Source organism: Dermacentor silvarum, chromosome 9 (assembly GCF_013339745.2).
Source record: "Dermacentor silvarum isolate Dsil-2018 chromosome 9, BIME_Dsil_1.4, whole genome shotgun sequence".
NCBI classification, from domain to species: Eukaryota; Metazoa; Arthropoda; class Arachnida; order Ixodida; family Ixodidae; genus Dermacentor; species Dermacentor silvarum.
In genome coordinates, this window is record NC_051162.1 from 22,510,204 (window position 1) to 22,528,922 (window position 18,719).

General features: G+C 45.1%; 1 protein-coding gene across 1 annotated transcript in view; it reads left to right on the forward strand.

The window, feature by feature from the left end:
• LOC125939789 (uncharacterized) overlaps window positions 1-14,518 on the forward strand; it is a 40,419-nt gene extending 25,901 nt beyond the window's left edge. Inside the window, exons 6-8 of the mRNA XM_049655227.1 lie at window positions 3,733-3,768; window positions 5,611-5,755; window positions 14,295-14,518. Of these exons, the coding sequence (XP_049511184.1) occupies window positions 3,733-3,768; window positions 5,611-5,755; window positions 14,295-14,302 (189 nt within the window). The 3' untranslated portion in view covers window positions 14,303-14,518. The remainder of the gene's footprint in view (window positions 1-3,732; window positions 3,769-5,610; window positions 5,756-14,294) is intronic.
• The last annotated feature ends 4,201 nt before the right edge of the window (window positions 14,519-18,719 follow it).

The following is an 18,719-nucleotide window of genomic DNA, read 5'->3' on the forward strand; positions in this document are numbered from 1 at the left end:
CTCAGTGCATCGCGAAAAGTGCTCGTTGTATCGGAAAAGCCGAAACTAGAAATGAGCTCGCGATACCACAATGCCCTAGAACACGATTTTGAATTCATAAAGGAACCAAAATGTTTGGTTAAACTGACCTGCCAAATATCTCCGTTCCACTTGCTGAGTAAAGTGGAGGCGGACGTGTGTAAACAGATAGAAACATCGATGGCACATACGCAGGATGGTTCACAACTTTGTTTATTCTTTTGCCAACTAAGAGGCGGCTGCACATTCTTCAGTTTTCGCTTGGTTGCTATAGTCCCCCGTCAGGGCTACGCAACACAATTACAGCAGAACAACATTATCACACTTTCTCATGTGAGCGGCTGTGTTGTGGAGAATGCGAGTAATTCGCTTACCCAACACGCGAACGGCCCGTATCCAGTGATCTCTCCTTTCTCCTTCATGCGACCGCGATGGAAATCGGTAAAACTGAACGTTGTTATTCAGTCCTTCACGTTCATGGCAATTTACAACGCAACAGTAACGTCGATTGCGGCGTTTCTTCGTAGCGCGCGGAGCTGTCGCGGTTGCCGTCGTCCTCGCCATCGCCATAGAAGGAGTGAGCCAACAAGAACTTTACGGCAGTTCGGCGGCACGTCCGACTAGCGGAGAAATTCATAGCTCTCATTCTGGCTGTTAAATGCGCAAAACATTCGCAATATGAACCAAAATTAAGTTAAATCGTTGTTTCGCACTCGCTAGCTGCTTAGGCAACTTAGCAAGGGAGTCGGACTTTGCACTACTCAATTATCACCTCTTCGCACCGACAGGTGCCGCTACGCGTTTTGCAAAACTCCAGAGTCTGACGTCTATAACGAGGAGTCACGAGAACAAAGGTCTCATGTAACCACCTCGTTGCGAGCCTGTGAGCCTCTCCCGCGGCGAGGAAGCGCTCAGCGGACGAGAGCTCGGGTGGAGAGGGTGCCCGGGGGCCGCCGCGCGGGAGGCCAATCAGGGCGCGTCCCGGTGACGTGTTCTCGTGGGGCGAGTCCAATCCCGGGGGGGAGTAGCACGGTTTGCGCGGGAAAGTAGGTCCGGCGCGCTCGCCATGTCCGCCATGTTGCCGTTACGGCGGCGGTTCCCGGGGATCGAGCTAAGCGCCACGCGCGAGCTGGGGGATGAGGCGCGGGAAGGCATCTCGATCCCCACACACGTTATTTCTGTGCCATTGACATGCAATACTGCTACAACATTATTGATAAAAAATACTGTTTTCTGTGTGCTACAAAACTAGCCTCATTCCATTCCGTTTATTTTAACGTATAACTCCTCTCAGCAGCATAGCTTTGTGGTAGACGCTTTATTTGGATATATAATGCAGTATTTTACAAATTCAATATTACATTTACAAATTCAGTTCTACAAATTGCGACTCACCGCCATCATGTGACAATCGCCTCGATCTGCCGTTCACTATGCATGAGCTGGATGCTGCGGTTTCTGCATCCCGATGCTCGTCCGCCCTAGGGCCTCATGACATCACCTACTCTGCTCTTTGTCATCTCAGCCAGGAAGCGCGGAAAGTCCTTCTGTCATTCTACAATTATTTCGTGGGACACGGGGGCAGTTCGGGAAAACTGGAAGTGCAGTCGTGTAGTTAAACCCGGAAAGTGCACATACAAGCTTTCTTCCTGTAGGTATATCGCCCTAGCCAGCTGCCTCGGCAAAGTAATGGAACGCATGGTGCTCACAAGATCGGAATGGCTCTTGGAAAGAGAAGTCACCTTGCCAGACTTTTTGAATGAATTCCGCGGAGGACGGTCATCTATAGACGGTGTTATCGACCTCGTTTCGTGCGTTGAACAGAGTATCTATAGTGCGTTGAACGCACTATAGATACTTAGGTGTCATTTACCGCAGCCTATCTTGGTCGAAGCATGTAAGTGCACTGCGGACCAAACTATCCAGTTTTATGCACGCTCTTCGCGTTGTAGCTGGACATAGGTGGGGCCCCTCTGAAAAAAAAATTTGTTTGCAGCTATGTCAGGCGTTGTTTGTGGGCTACCTACGATACAGCATGCCTGTGCTTTCCAATATACGTATAACTTGTCTTCGCTCATTAGAAAGCCTTCAGGCCCAATCTCTACAAACATGCCTAGGCCTGCCGCGATGTGCATCAACTTCCGGCAGTATAGATGAATCACGGGCCTATCTAATTGAAGGTTACATGTCCTGTGAGCCACCTCGAGTTCACCTCCGACTGCTGACTCGACACACACACCATCCCTTCTCTTCAATTCACGATAACCACCCAAGCTGCACCTACTCAAGATGTCTCACTACTCACAGGCATATCATACCCTCAGACTTCACACCTACCATCATCTCTGAAGTGCCACGGAGAACACTGCATAGACCAAAAGTTCGCCTTCACATACCTGGGATTACGAAGAAGTCGCTTAACCCTTTCGCTGGCCTTAAGAAACTCACCTTGGCTCATTTGGTTGGGCTTTACGACGGCTCTGTGCACACATAAACACAGACGGATCGGTTACCTCATGCGCCTCGACCGCGGCCTTTGTGATCCCTCAGCTGGACACATTCCGCCAATACAAATTGGGCCATAAATCGTCTTCAACAGCTGCGGAACTTGTCGCAATACGGAAAGCTGTCCGTTTTGTCTCCTATCTGACACCACGTACACGGACTATTCTTTCTGACGCAAGATCAGTGCTGCAATCTCTCGATTCTCTCTATAGGAGAGGCCAGTACTACATGCTAGAGTGAAACGTCATACAAATATTTGATGTTGCTCAGAGAAACGGTCACTCAATTACCTTCCAATGGGCACCTGGTCACTGCGGCTTGGCCGGCAACGAGCTAGCTGATGCGGAAGCAAGAACCGCTACTCCTATAGCCGTCGATGCGCAGATTCCTTACTCGCGGAACAATGTAAACTCTTCGTTGACCACGCGCATGCGAGATTGTGCAGCACAATACTGGGCTAAACCAGACCATCGGTACAGGCGCCTGCGAGAAATAGACTGTGAGAGGACTTTTCGCCTCCCAGCTAAAGTCAAGCGATGCCAAGTACGCATGCTTCACCGGATTCACCTGGGCGTCGCCTTCAGTCGACGCTATGCACATCTGATTGGCCGTTTGGACAGCCCGAACTGTGAACGCTGCCAAGTGTCGGAGACTCTCCAACATCTGTTTTGCGACTGCCCTCTCTACGCATCACAGGGGAAGATGCTGGCTTCGACGCTAGCAGGCATTGGGAGACAAACATTTTCCGAAAGTATGATTTTGTTCGCCATGTGTGACTGTACAGTAGCATCAATAGCAACAAGGGCTGCCCTTTACTACTGGAAGACCACCGGACTAGACACAAGGCTTTAAGGAAACCACTGTGTTAGTGTATATATGCACCCCTTCTTCCTGTCCTCATCATTTTTGTCCCCTTTCCCTTTTCCCCTGTGCAGAGGAGCAGGCCAGAGCATGCTCACTCAGGCCGACCTCTCTGCCTTTCAAATAAATTCTCTCTCTCTTACTCTCCACGCTTTAAAATGAAACCTAAACTAAAAATATTTCGCGTGGTTACAACATTGGATTTAGGGAGCTCTGTGGAAGGAATAGAAAAGCTAGCCTTTATACAATATTTATTTCACTGCGAAAAGAATACATTTCCGGAAGAGAACGTGCTTCTAGCACATTTATGTATCCGCAGTGGGTGGCACTTTACATTTTTTTTTTCAGGGAAACTTTGTACCTGGACTTGTAAAGGCTCTTGAGGTAAGACATTATTTCACGAACGTTATGGAGTTTCTTTTCTTTAGCTTTATCGTTAAGTATGACGCATTCAAATAAACATCCGCGTCGAGAACATATTTGACAATAAACTGTGGTTTATATTCTTTAGCTATGGCTTCTGGGTTAGGCTTCACAATTGGGAACAGTGCCGGAATCATGAGAAGGCGTGCCAGACAATGTACCACCATCTCCACTGTCCTTCTATTCCGCGCTTTTTAAAAGAGAAAAACATGCCTTTCTGGCCTGTTGCTCTCCTGCAACAAACTACCTGGAAAAGTTTGGAAAAAGGATGCTGGGCAAATGAAATATGATGTCGGGGGATTATCCACTGGCGAAACAAATATCTGTGCATGTTCTTAGTTTGAACGAAAGTTTCAGGAAGCTTGGAAACATAATGCGCCCAAAAATATCTTTAACGATGAGAGGTACTAATACCTTCTATAGATTTCTCTCCAAAATATCAAAAAGGAATCTAGTCCCTTTGTGGTGATAACGACCCTTGATACGGTCGGTTCGGAAGGTTTCGAAGTTTCTTTTGCGAAGCTTTCTCCAAAATTTCCTCAATATTTCAAGCAGACTCAAACCAAATGGATGGCCTGCGGGCTGCATGCGCACTCCATATGCATCTTACCTGGACTAACTTATTGCGCACTCTTTACTTCTCAATTATTGTAAATTAAAGAAAGAAAACGTTGACTGAAAAAAATTCGCGGGTTTCATTTACGCTTGGAAGAACTTTTATAATAGCACATATTGAGCAACAGAAAGCTATATCGGGAGTTACTCATGTCGCTCTACAATTTTCGCAGTGACACCTTTCATCTAATTATAATATTTGCGAAATTCATTATATATTAGGACTAATTATGTAGCTAGACGCAATGCAAAAATAATCTGACTATCTCTAAGTGACGGCAAACAATATTACCTTGGTTCGCCCAGCTACGTCGCATTTGCATATATTTAAATCTTGGTGCATCATAGCTGGGACACCTTGTGTAATGCTGCTGTTGTTTGTGCAGTAGTGTGCCTGATATACAGATTCGTTCCGTCCTAGCTGCTGATTTTTTTGACAATGCGCGTGTGGTGTATATTACAAGCTTTGATGTTCTTATTCAACATTTTTGCATTGTGGGAGTGTATGAGAGCGTAAGCTTGGGGGCATGGTTATCTCCTATTTTACACGTTGCCGCTGTGGTCCTGCCTTCATAAAGAGTGCAATATTGCAATAACATACAGCTCAATTGATAAATTTTCTCTGTAAGGGTGGATAAGTAAAAAAAAGAAAAAAAGAACCGTACGGCTCACGTGAACACAAGCACGCATAAACTCAGTCGCGCCCACAAGGGAGGGGCGTGAGAAGTATAAGATGGAAAGTCGCAGCCTAATGCTAACTCAAGAAATAGCGACGCACCGTAGTTTAGTTCCTCACTAGCCCCTCAACCTCAACGAGCGAGACGCGCGCTCCACACCGACCGTCGCTCCAACTTGCAGAAACCCGCCACAGCGCCACAGTAGGGCGAGAGATGCTCAATGAATTTTCGCGACGAACGCATCCCATAACTTCTTTTTTTTTGCAGGGTCGGCTAGAAGTCAATTGGCATGCCTAACGCGCCAAGCGTCTCAAAGAACCAACTTGCGCCAAGGAATAATCTAGAAGTGTTGTATTCCGCCTTTTTAGGCATGCGACCATGGCGTAATGGTAAAGCGTCGATCTTCTCTCTTCTGGTTCTAAATACAGACATTTATCGCGGCGACCCCTCACAAGCAATGCGTGAGGAAGCGTGTTCGATGACTTACTGTGTGTTTCACAAAACATTCCAGTGCCTTCTGAACGAGGTGCTCAACACTGATCCGCAGACCACAGCTAAGACGCTACTTTGCGACATTTTCAATGTTGGTGACGTCGGTGTCGGTGTACCAGGAAGTACACTAGACGCTATCGTCGATGGGATCAAAGATTTTCTCCGTGAGTTTACCCGGACCACCTTCGAGCCTCCCTTCTTTTTTTCTTTATGCAAAATACTTCAGAATATTATGCATTACGTCATTTTTCTTCCGTCTGCTTGAGATGTAGTATTGCAAAAAAGGAACCATGGCAAATTAAAAAAAAGAATCCTGTAGTAACACTAGTCGAAATGCTTGTGTTGACGCTACTTATTTCCGTAATGTTCTGCAAGGGCAAATTCCGTAGTTTTCATTCCTTTTGCCAGAGTCCTTCCATATTTTTTTTTTTTTTTTTTTGGTCACGAAACTGTCGCCTCAGTTTCATATACAGCCAGCGACCGCCTCTAGAGGCGCAACTGTGCATGATTGGGTAAAGCCCCTGGACAGGGGCTTTATGAGAGGGCATGTGAACGTCGCTACCGCTGTGATGATGATGATGATGATGATTTATTGGCATCCCCTTTGAAACGGGGCGGTGACAAATAGTCACATAACCTGCTTGATTTAATCAGGTATACTATACGTGTTCTTTATCTAGCATTTTTGTATACCTCTCATTATTTTTTTTTCAAAAATTTACCTTGTACCGCTGCCTGTGATTTTAAGAGATCAGGTCGTATCCATCTTTTCCCTGCTTTTTTTTTCCACCAGTACTCTAATCGTCTCTTGCTGATCTCTACGGCTGATCTGTTTATGTTTCCTTCCACTTTAAACCCAAGCGCTTCTGGGAGTTGCACGTTACCTACGGTTCTCGCTGGGTGGATCCCGTCGCATTCCATTAAGATGTGCTGAGTGGTCTCTGGATTTTTACTGCAGCATACACACGTCTCATCTAGTTCCGAATATTTGTTCCGATATGTTTTCGTCCTTAGGCAACCGGCTCGAGCCTCAAATAGCAAGGCACTGCCCTTTGTGTTATCGTACAGATTTTCCCTTCTAATTTCTTTCTTCTCATTCTTGTAAATCTCCATTGTCCTTTTCGTTTCCATTCTTTGCATCCAATTCACGGACTCTATTTCTCTCACTTTCTTTCTGATGACCCCTGGTTGTCTATTTACAGTTTCGATTATGCTGTACTTGGTTGCCAACTTCCTTGACCTCTTCCTCCATTCTGTGTCCACGCTTTTCATGTAGAGATACTTGTGCACTTTAGCCGCCAATTTATTTTCATCCATGTTCCTGAGCCTTTCTTCAAAACTAATTTTGCTTTGTGCTTCTCTGACTTCAAAAGAGGCCCAACCCATGTCACCATGCACTGCCTCATTTGTCGTATTACCGTGTGCTCCCAAAGCCAACCGGCCTACTGATCTTTGGTTAACTTCCAAACCCGCCAATATATCCGATTTTAAGCATATCATGGCATTTGCGAATGTTAGCGCTGGCACCATTACTCCTTTCCAGATTCCACGCACCACCTCATACTTATTGTGGCCCCACAGTGCTCTGTGTTTCATTATTGTTGCATTCCGCTTCCCCTTTATTTTCAGATTATCTTGGTGGTTGCTTGAGTAATTCTTTCCTTCGTTTATGTGTACGCCGAGGTACTTATATTGCTTCACTATGGGTATTACTTGCTGTTGAATTGACACCACGAAGTTACTCGTTAGTGTGGTTGTGTGTGGGCAGCGCCTCCTTTACTTTGAATGAATGAATGAAAAACTTTATGTCACGAGCTTTTCAGCGCATGCGCCGGATGGAAGTGGTTCCCACTTCACGGGAATCCATATGGTGCTCTCGCTGCCTGGCCCCTGGTTACGAGCCAAAGCTGTTCTTCCAGGGCGGGGCTGGACAGCAAGATCTTCCATCGCTCTCTAAGGGGTTGGATGGGTTGGGGGATCTTGTTGGGAATGCGTGGCACATCGGCCGCGCTCCTATTGTTCGCCCGGGGCCGCTGTGTTCTTCCGGCTTTCCGCGAGGTGGCGTTAGCTTCTGACATTACGTAAAGCCCCTATATATAAACAGTAGCGCCATTCTTACACCTTGCCGCCACCGCGATCACACCGGCGCTTCCTCCTCGCCGCCTCTAATAAAGTAGCGACACTCTCCTCCTGAGCCTTCCCTCCTCCTCGTTTCTCCTCTCTTTCGCGCTGCTTTTCCGACCGTTGCGCCGCCTACACCGCTTGAAACACATGCACTTGTTTATCTTTCACCGCTGATCAGATTCGACGATCGCCGACTGTGTTCGCCGCTATCGTTGTGCTCCTCGCCAGTCGGTAGACGCTTCTCGGGCGATAATGGCGATGAAGCGTGATCGTAAACAAATGCAGCCAGCGCCCGGGGGCCCAACGGTCCACGTGATGCCATTAGGCCAATACCGACACGGCGTCGGCCTGGGACAGGGTGTGCGAAGAGGCGGCGGCATTCTTCAAAGCGTGACGCTACTTTTTATATATAGGGGCTTTAGCCGCCTCCTGTCGCCCATGCCTCCTCCGCTCCCCCATTGGCCAATCCGTGTCACGTGGAAGCACGCGTTGCGCTTCTGTATATTTTTTCTTTCCAGCACGCTCCGACCGCCATTCTCGGGCCTGTGCGACGAAAGTGCTGTACGCACAAACGGATCAAACGTGTTAGGGACAAGGACTTCGTTGTGATGGCATGCTGCTGCGCCTTAAGTTGCTGCAACCGACAAGGCGAAGGCTAAATGCTTTTTTCGTTTACCATCCGGCGAGCGCAAACGCCTGCTGCACACTGGGTATTTGCGCCGTCTCGCATCGTCGCGTTGCTACTTCCAAAACGGCCTTATTAAGGCTAGTTACTGACTGACGAAGCAAAATCGCGCCTCAATAACTGCTCCGCAGGGCGCGATCCAAGTTTTCCGCAGATTGCCACAGCAGGCCCGACGTAAGCGGCGGCACGGTCGATATCGCGCTTCGATCTCGCTGGCCGCGCGAAGCGCGACAGCGGAACGGAAGAGGAGGGAAGTGGATAGCGCTACTTTTTATATATAGGGGTTTTAACACTACGCACCGCTGGCTCCGCAAAAAAAAGTTACTGCGCCAGTCCCTTTCTGGAGGTTTGCAGCGCTTATCTGTGAAGAAATTTTGTGCTTCAAGGCTTGCAGAGCTCAGCTGAGTGAAATTAAGTAAAGGTTTGAAGACGAATTGAGAAAGTAAATGAAGTAAAACATTAGCACATTGTTTATTCACTGCTGCAGAAGTCCAGGCTAAAGATTACTCGCCAACAGGGCATGTTGCAGATAACGCATTATCCCAGAATGGTGATAATGAGATCAGAAATTGATTCAACATCAAAAAGACAAAAGTGTGAATGCAAAGCGAGATTAAATATTGGTTCATGCTCCACATAATGCTAAGAAAATTATGAGCAAATAAAAAGGAAAATGTATACATTTTCTGGCAGGAATAAGTATCACACTGTTTAGGCATGCTAGCGGCAGTCCCGGCTATGAAGGACAATGCAAAAGATTGACAGTTAATGAAGGTGTAAAGCAGGAAATTGCTTTGTTGTCATAAACAAGGGTAGAGAAATGGGGGGGTTCGTTGTGCCATACATATGAAGGAAGTCAACAATAATTGAAAGCAAAGAATAGAGGAGAAATGTTCCATAATTCATAACACTTATCACAGTTCATGTCTGCAGTCCGACAAAAACAAACAACATCAAAGTATACAGCCAATAAATGCATGCAGTTTCAAAGCAAGCACCTCAAACTTCAGTACTTTCCGTGACAGTGGCTTGTTTTGGTACATTTTAGCCACTGCATTTCTGTCACTTATGTCTAATTTATGATTTGAAAACAGCGGCTTCATGAGTTTTCTTGCATATTAGCTGCACAAAATTCTTCCTGTGCTCATCGTTGGAGCTTTCACATTCCAACACAGGCAAGCCTATGATTACACCCACGCTGTGCTGCAAACACAGCTCCATAGCTTTTAGGACAGATCTTGGGTCTGATATCATTATCTCCAGATATTTCTTCAGACCATAAAGAACTGTAATGAGTTCTAGTGTCGGTGTGATGGAATGTAATGATGTTTGGCGCCAGGACCACTCACCAAGGAACGCAATTGACCACTCGAGTGCACACAAACAGAATATATATTAACAGCACAAATACGTACAGACTTGACGATGGACATGTACTTAAAATTTATGCTAACACATGCAGTCCTGAAGCTCCGGCGTGCGTAAACTGGAGAGGGTTGAGTGGGGGCTTCGGCACCGACGCGCAATACATCCTAGTAGAGGAGGCGATGGTGTGGGGCAGCCTCGGTACTCCAGCTTTCTAAACTTCCGCAACCGCCGCTTTACTTTCCCGTAACTAATTGTACCATTCCACATGCATCAATAACTGCCTGAGCGCGTCTTCTGACATGAAATGAGCGCCCGGGGGAAAAAAAAGCCGCTCATAACATGCAGCTTGCGGCGGTTTCAGTTCAAAAAAGAAAAAAAAAAGCTAAGGTTTTACATGCCAAAACGACGACATGATTTTAAGGCGCGCCGTGGTGGGTGACTAAAGACTAATTTTTACCGCCAGAGGTCCTTTAACGTGCACCTAATTCTCAATAAACAGGTGTTCTTGCATTTCGCCCCCATCGACATTCGGCATCCGTGGCCGGGCGGTCTTAGTCAAGATCTATTTCTCAGCGCCGTTCGTCTGAACGCTTCGATAGTTTTCGCTGTTTAATATTTGCTTGAAATTATACAACGCACATTCGCAACAAAGCGCCATTGGTGCCACTTGTAAAAAGAGGCTACCACCTTAGCTGTTGGACCTCCACTCACCCGTAATTCAACGCCAATACTCCGCATAACGCCAGATTGTTCGCCGAGTGCAGCTGTGCACTTTCTGTCAACGTGTGAGCAGTTCCTTATCAGAAGATCAAAACAATGGCTCCGTTACCGCAAAGGCTGCTTTCGTAGACTGACTGAGTTCGTTTAATAACAAAGAAAAAGAAACTGAACTGTTCCGTGCGCTTGAGATTACTCGGCAAAGCGATGCCATTTCTGAACGAGATTTAGGTAGGATAAATGTAAGACAAACCTCAAAACTAAATGTTGTCGGTGCGACTTTCGGCATATGATTAATGCGAAGGCGAAGTGTTAGGACCTACTCAGTTGAAACTGTATCGTAATTATGCAAATGTCCTTGCAAGCCGTCGTTTCGAAGCGCCACTACGCCTAGCACTTATTCACTCAGCTCGTGGTTTCGAAGCAGAAACAACCAGACTAGGTATTTTGGTCCTTAATCTGCAACTATTTACAAGAGCTTAAAATATTGTAATCACCGGTACTGATATTCACATTATGGTCGAAAAATCGAAAAAGAAAGGCAGCTTTATAATTCGATCCGAAAAATAAATAAAACGCGTTGGTGCAAAAAAAAAAAAACATACAAGCACGCTTATTTATTTATTATGTGAAATAGGCGACATACAGACAGCACAAAGGGGCGTCCGTTCACGAATAGAGAATGCAAAAGTTTGTTAAATACATGGCACTAATAAAAGAAGCATAAAGAAAGAACATCAGACCATGGGAGATATGCACTGGAGGGACTCGGAACACCTGCAAACGAATGGCAATAAATACAGAATGCATAATCGATTGCGTATATACACAAGTCGATGATCGGCGCTCTTCAATCGTACCCGACGACTCCCGTGGTCGTATGCATGGGGGTCGAACTATCGATGAGTACTCCCGAGGTTTGGGCTTCGTGAGATACGCTGGAAGGCATTCCGAAATCCCTGGGACGACATTAGCCTTCAGCGTGGGCTTTTCAGGCTCCACAGGCACGGCGTCGCCGTTGATATTGAAATTGTAGGCAGTCATGATGTGCAAGACGTCGAAGTGTTTCGCGCACACACGCGTATACTCTGATTCAAAGTTAAAACCGCAACTTACCTGCCGCGGTATGGCCCGCTTTCATTTCTAGCGCTGCTCCTTGTCACTCGGTAAACAAAACAACAGATTCTCGGTCGTTCCCTTGTAGCCGGAACGGCACCACGGCACGCAACACGTCTTCGGTATCGTCGTCCCGCCCCGCAACTTTAGCTAAGCAGTCCATACTCGCAAAAAAGAGCCGCAGTTTTGACCGAAAGACGAAGCATCGATTGCGATAGCATATTAGCAGCCACCTATATGAAGTCACGATGGTAGTTTTATCGGCCGTATAAACTTGGAAATATTCGCCTTTAAACTAAGTTAAGAAGCATGGTGTGAGCGCGCACAGGCAAAGATGAACAGATCACACTCGATGACCGCAGACACTCACTGTCAAAATGTTGGCGTCAGAAAGCGCAGCAGCAGCAGCGAGCGATGTGACCTTCGCGCTTTGTATCGCTTCAAGGCAAACTGAGCGACGAGAACAGCGCACGCATAAATGTATGAGGCGCGTGCAGATTGCTTTCAAGAAAAGGCGCGCCCGACCGCGTGCGGTGGTGCGAAGTACGCAGTTGGTGGCGAAATAAAACGCCGCACCCCTCACTCCCGCGCTGCCTTCCTCCCTGTGCGTTCGAGATTGAGCCGCGATCGGCAGTTCCTCATGCGCGCGGTCGAGAAATGCGCAGTGGCTGTCGGTGAAAGACGCCCCCCTCCCCCTTCCTTCCATCCCTCCACAGCCTTTCTAACCACGGACGACGGCGCGTTTCCTATCAGCTTCCTTCTATTGCGCGTGTAAGATTCAGCCGCGGTCGCCGGCTTCCCTCACACGCTTTTACTAGCACATTCAGCATACGGCGCCCAGGGACTGTGTTATCGCTCTTGGTCTTTATACGGAACATCACGGTGACGGCCGAAATTCTGTCCATATAATTGCTACCGCAAGAAAATAGCGCAGCACATGCACAGAACGGATCATATCAATCAGCTCGTCTCGCACCGAGCAGGCGTTTCGGTACGCGAACGATGCTTTCTGTGGCACAGTGGAGCCGCGTCGCGGCAGCTTTCAGCTGAGTATAGTCCGACGGCGTGGTCCCATAGCCCGACGGCGGAGTTTCGTGACCATAAAGCATGGAAGGACTCTTTTTTTACTCACAGTGACTGGTTACAGTGCACTAGAATACTCTAGCCTGGGCGGCCTTACACTGCGAGATTAGAATTTTTTCTTAATGTGCAATTTTTGCGCTATGTAAACAAATTCATATCAGGGCATGCAACTTTCCGAAATTCTGAACAGTTTTTTTTTCACATATCTTTTCAGAGCATTTAAGCAATCATGACCGCGAAGTTCTGGAACGCCACCCTGCTATAAACCTATTTAACCTAAAAAATGGTGCAAATATTCAAAACTCCACTGTGTAAGTGTAAAACGCACATGGCGTTACATTAGGCGCGTGTGAGCAATTGTACCTAATTTCAACGTGCGCACTTTTGCTTAACACAAGTGTACACATTTGGCCAAGGGATATTCTCCTTGTTGCAATAGCTTACAACAATCAGTTTTTTTTATTTCATCTTGCAATGGCGAACATTAGCTAAATAATTTGTTAACAAAAATATACACACAAAATTTACTCTTTTAGCTCATTTCCGAATTTGGATAAACAGCGTTTTACTCCAAAAGGTGCGATAAATTAAAAAAAAAACTTTACAAAACGAGCCAGAGATTAAGCCAAACGATTTGATTTTGTATAATATTTAGTGCAGAAGTGGCCGCTTCATGCAGCAGAGTGTTACTATCAAAACATTAGTGATACTTATATTTTATGGAAGGCAATGTATATTGAAGGAACACACGAGTTAAGCCATTTTTACCATTAACGTCGCTCGTGTACGTCATATTACGAGCAGAGCTCTACGTGCTAGACAATGGGTTCACAGAGTGTATGAAGAAATGAGGAGGAGGAGGAGGAATAAACATTTTATTGAAATAGCAGACTGAGGTTTTTGCGGGTGAAGCCCCTATTCCAGGGCCCCACTGGCTCTAGCGGCTGAAGTTCCGCAAACCGGCATGTTTTCCAGCCCTTAGGCAGTGTCATTAGTGATAAATTATGTAATGACGTTTTCTCTGTCACTCAATGCACTGACCACATTCGAAAGATTCAAAAGTTGGTGTTGAAGGAGCCCGCATTGAATCAAATTGGTGACTTCTTTAGAAGTCAAATTGCATCCCCAATAAGCAAAATGGCGATTTTCGGGTATACTGAACAATGCCAGTTTTAAAGATATTAAAGTGAATTTGATTTTACTTGGAGATATTCATAATGCCACCAAGATTTCAATATTGACACTTTAAGCAAGTATAAAATTTATAAAATGAGCTGCTTACCGAAGAAACGCCATCATATCTCCAATGGAATTTTATTGCTCATTGCTCTTCCCATTACCTCATGGAATGTGGTCATCTTGTATTGAGTTGAAAACAAGGTTTGCATAAATAAAATGACAGTTAAAGTTGTGCATTAAATAAAAAATATGTACGCAGAAGTACTTATTCCAGAAGCAACAAAAATAATTAAACAGCCGACGAAGCATATTCAAATGAAACCTCATGTCACGAGGAAAATACCATAACGCACACTAACTCTGTTGTGCACAGAGATGCGTTTCGTCCTGATCTTGCTGATATCGCAACGTTTGAGTTTACTTTCTTTCAGAATGCTGAATTTGCCACCTTGCTTCAAGACTGCGCAAGTTTTGTCACCGATCCATATTAACGCTGATTCCAAGCTGCCTTCGAACTTCTGCTTGCAGTAAAGATACATCAATCTTTTTGGTTCTCGGGAATATACAGGCGTGAAGAGCAACGAGTTTCGCTATGCTTTCCAGTTATTAGCTACGTTTGAACACTTATGTTGTACGAATCAATAAAGCATCTTGTGGAACCTAAAATTGCCTGCAAGAATTAATAACGCATTTGCCTAATCAGCACTACGCAGACCTTAGACGAAAAAAGGCACAGTAAGTGCAGAGTGCGATACCGAGGTTGCTGATAATATTGATACAAGCGCACTGATTGCTCACGTGATCACAACAGAGTGGCTGATGCGTAAATAGGCCATTAGCCAGATTTTATTTATGCCAAAAGAAGTTGTTAGCCTAGTTCCTGCTTGCAGTAAGACATAATTTCTGCTAAAAGGACAAGCCACATATAAGGCAGAAACCAATCACGACCATACGGGCGACACTGACAACTGGTTACGTTATGACCAGTACAAAGCCAAGAATAAATATGCACCTGGTCGTATGCACAGAAGGCATCACTCATACCTGACGGGACAACCAGGATTCAAAGTAACTAATCTCACAGTTATACAGCTGTAACATGTAACCGTTATACATGCGCTACTAACTTTTTCAGCAAGATGTTTGCATTATTTCGCGTACCGTCTGATTCATGCCTTATATCACAAAACCGCGCTTAACACTTGCCTCTCTTTCAGTGCACAAGAAAACGTGTTAGTTGCTCATTGTTATTCTTCAATCGAGGAGATGTGTTACCTGTTGCCAACTCGACGTAGAGAGCCGACGATGGTACAATGTACCGTGCATTGCCTCACTGACTGCCATCCGGGGTTTACATTCGGTGCATTGTAATGTTGTCAGCTTGTTGTTGGCGGTGGTCAACGTTCTACAGTGCTGGAGTTGGGATTTCTTCTAAACAGACATGACTTCATATTTGCATGTCATAAATTTCGCAATTTAAATGTGTCCTAAAGTGACTGAATTTACTGGAATAATTTCAATTTTCACTAGCAATTCACTAGCAACATAGTAAGAAGCATATTATCGCCCCTTCAGGGGGTAGGCTAAAGGCTCACTGCGGGACGATGACCACCCTCGAGATGACAAACAGGGCGTTTGGCACCGTGGAACGAATGCGTTAAAATATGATGAAGACGATGCTAAATTTACGTGAAGCGGACAATTTATCCCAAAGTATAAACTTCTATAACAGTTCATCAATATAATAATAATAAATATAGGAACAGAATTCGTCGGATCGTTACAAAACAGCACAATCAGAATAATGAAAAGCGTATTAAATAGGTCTTATAATTAGATAACTTGGCATTGTATATTCTGGTAAGTTTTTGGCGCTTAACATATCACTTGAAGCGAATACTAGAAATTTCTAACACTTTTGCAATCAGACAGACATTTCGATTTTTCGTTAAGGTTGCCCCAACTCAACTGTCATCTGCCAAAACAAGTTCATTCGAGCTATGTGGTGCATGTGACGCTTAAGCGATCTCCTCGATAAAAAAAGAGAAAGTCTGCAAATTTGTGTGACTTTGCGTAACTACAACTCAATTTCCAGCGTCGCTCTTTATTTCGGGCAGTTGAAATTAAAATTTAAGTTGCCTGCAAATAAATCCCCCACTTTAAAACGCTGCCCCCTATATGACTGGTCCGTTTGAAATCTCGCCAGCATATAACATCTTCGTGCACATAGTAAAGAAATTTTACATATGGAGTAATTAATCCACGCACATTTTACGTATTTGGGAGAACATTGGACATTATATCCCCCAATTTTCACTAAATGTTTTCTTTGCGGGGTTTTATGTTTCTCCAGGGAAGCACGGTAAATTCTGCATTGTTCCAAAAGGCCCTTATAACTCTCCGGATAGCCTGCATGCGTAATTTGCTGTTAAGGACGTAATTTGTCCGCACACTTTCAACTTCGTTTAAATTATAACCTACATCTAATTTTGAAAGAATTGAGGTGCCTCTTTACTTCATCGAGGACACCAGAGAAACCTGCTACGAATGCCGTATAACGCAAAAAATAAGCAAGAGAACAAACACAGACCATTCAATACAATTTGCCGTGCTCATAGTCGGGCCAAGAGCGCTAAAATTTCGTTATACATTGCACCTAACTGGACCGCCATTTGCAGCAAACTCCAATTTTGTGTAAAATAAAGCTACCTCTGGTTAGTGAGAAGCATAGCTGATAGCAGTCGTATCACACTTTCGAACACTTCCTTACATTTTTTTGCAAAATCAGGTTTCATTGAACACGTATTTACCTTCGCACACACAATCGCCATAACCTTGCCCCCATTTTCGCTGGGTATATTCTCGGTGGTAGTTGCAGTTCTGTGGGGCAAACGAGCTAAATTCTGCGCACTCGTAAAACACTCATAGCTTTCCGACGCACTTGCAAGGATAACTTATTACAGTGACATTAATAAACAAACCAACTTCACCCAGTAACCTACTAACATCACCCAGTACCTGACCCTTACTGTCACGAAACGTAAAAATACTGGCTTGTTTGGTTTACCGAGGAGGCCAGACTAACTTCATATTATGGATGGAAAAATCGATAAAAAATCAATGGTTCAATAATTACCAGTGTCTTTCGTAATCGGAAAGTAAAGTTAAAATTGCGGGATATGTTGCATTTAGTATTCCCCAATTTTTCATACATATAAAGGTTGTAGCAAATCAGTGCTGCGGGCTCCCGCAAGGTGGACGAATTATCATGAAAAGGAAAAACAGTTTAATCGACCGGAATGTAACAAGAAGCTTTTGATTCAAAGAAGTCTCACCTAGGTGAGCGTGGCCCGATCCCGGAGATAGTGTAATACCGGGGCTACCCGCGGCTGAGGCGGCAGGCTTCAAGCACTCCGCCAACTTCAAAGGAAACCCGCACGGGCTTCTTTTGAAGCTTGTTGCTACCTTCGGGTGGATGACGATTGTTTCCCGTTCATAAAGGTTGTGTAACGGAGATTTCTTTTCGGACCTTAAGAAACGTAGCAGATAGCGGCGGCGTGGCACATTACTTCATTGAATTTAATCGATTACCGTGCTAGACTGATCGTCCTGCCTATGCAGCATAGTATTTCTTTTATTTATTCATTTATTTATTTACGTAATATTATTTTTTTCCTTTCTTTCTTATTTTAATTATTGGTTTTCTTCTGACTGTTATTTTCCTCTCACAAAATTTTTACTATGTTCCAACATGCAAATAGTTATTTCTATGTTTTATCCGCTAAAATTAACCACCCGATTAGTGGCTAATCCCCCACTGTGGGCATGCGCCACCTCCACTTAGGTTACAACAGGATCATTCCAAATCTTGCCCAAGATTTTTTTTTTTTTTGCAATAGCTGTTAAGGTACAGATTTACTATGTGACACGCCCATTATTTCCACGATTGAACTTTGGGGCATTGATAGTTATGCCGCGGCTTCGTGCTAAATTTTCCGCAACCCATAAAAGTAAATCATATACGCTCTGGAGGATTTGAATGTGCAATTTATTGGACAGCATTTGGTTTATAGGAACACTTTCAAATTTGCCTACATATGACCCGTACCTTGCACCTTTTTTCGCCAAATCTAAAGTGTGCGTAACGTAAGCATAGCTGAAAATGGTCGCACAGTGCTTTGAAACACATGGTCAACAATTTTTTTACAATAGTTGTACTTGTTCCACAGGCATTTCACTTCGCACGACAATTGCCGTAGTATCCAGCACACGTCTGCAGATTGGATCTTGGTGGCGTTCTTAGTTACGTCAGGGCAGCGGGCGAATGCTTGTTCCGCTCGTAAAGCACACTCATAAAAATTGGAGGATGCTTAAGCTTCGCCTTTAAGTGTGGAACGCGATAGCGTTATCGGGCTCCGTTCACATCCCAGTTTTCTGTATGAGTAGGCTTCACTGCAACACACAGGGTGCGAAAGCCAGCTTACAGTGACCAAGCTTACACTGATCCCCTTAAAGTCGGCTTTACATTTAAACACGAATGCGTTGCTGCGAAGACATTTTTACAGGAGCAGATTAATTAGTCTTATATCAAAATGTGAAAGCACTAGGCCATTTTTCTATTATTTTATTAATTCTTTGCTGTTGCCCCGAGGAGTGCGCGTGTCCAAAATTTAGAAAGGCTCGGTTTTCAATAGAGTATACTAGAATATGGTCGAGTGGGACGAGCGGCTGGGGCGGCGCATGCTTTGCAGTGAGGCGCCCGACGTGGAAAAATACTGGGGCGGCGCTGTGGTCGAAGTGGATTGGGCCGCATCAAGGTCGCGCCGTTGGAAACTGCTGGCGATACTGCTCGGCAG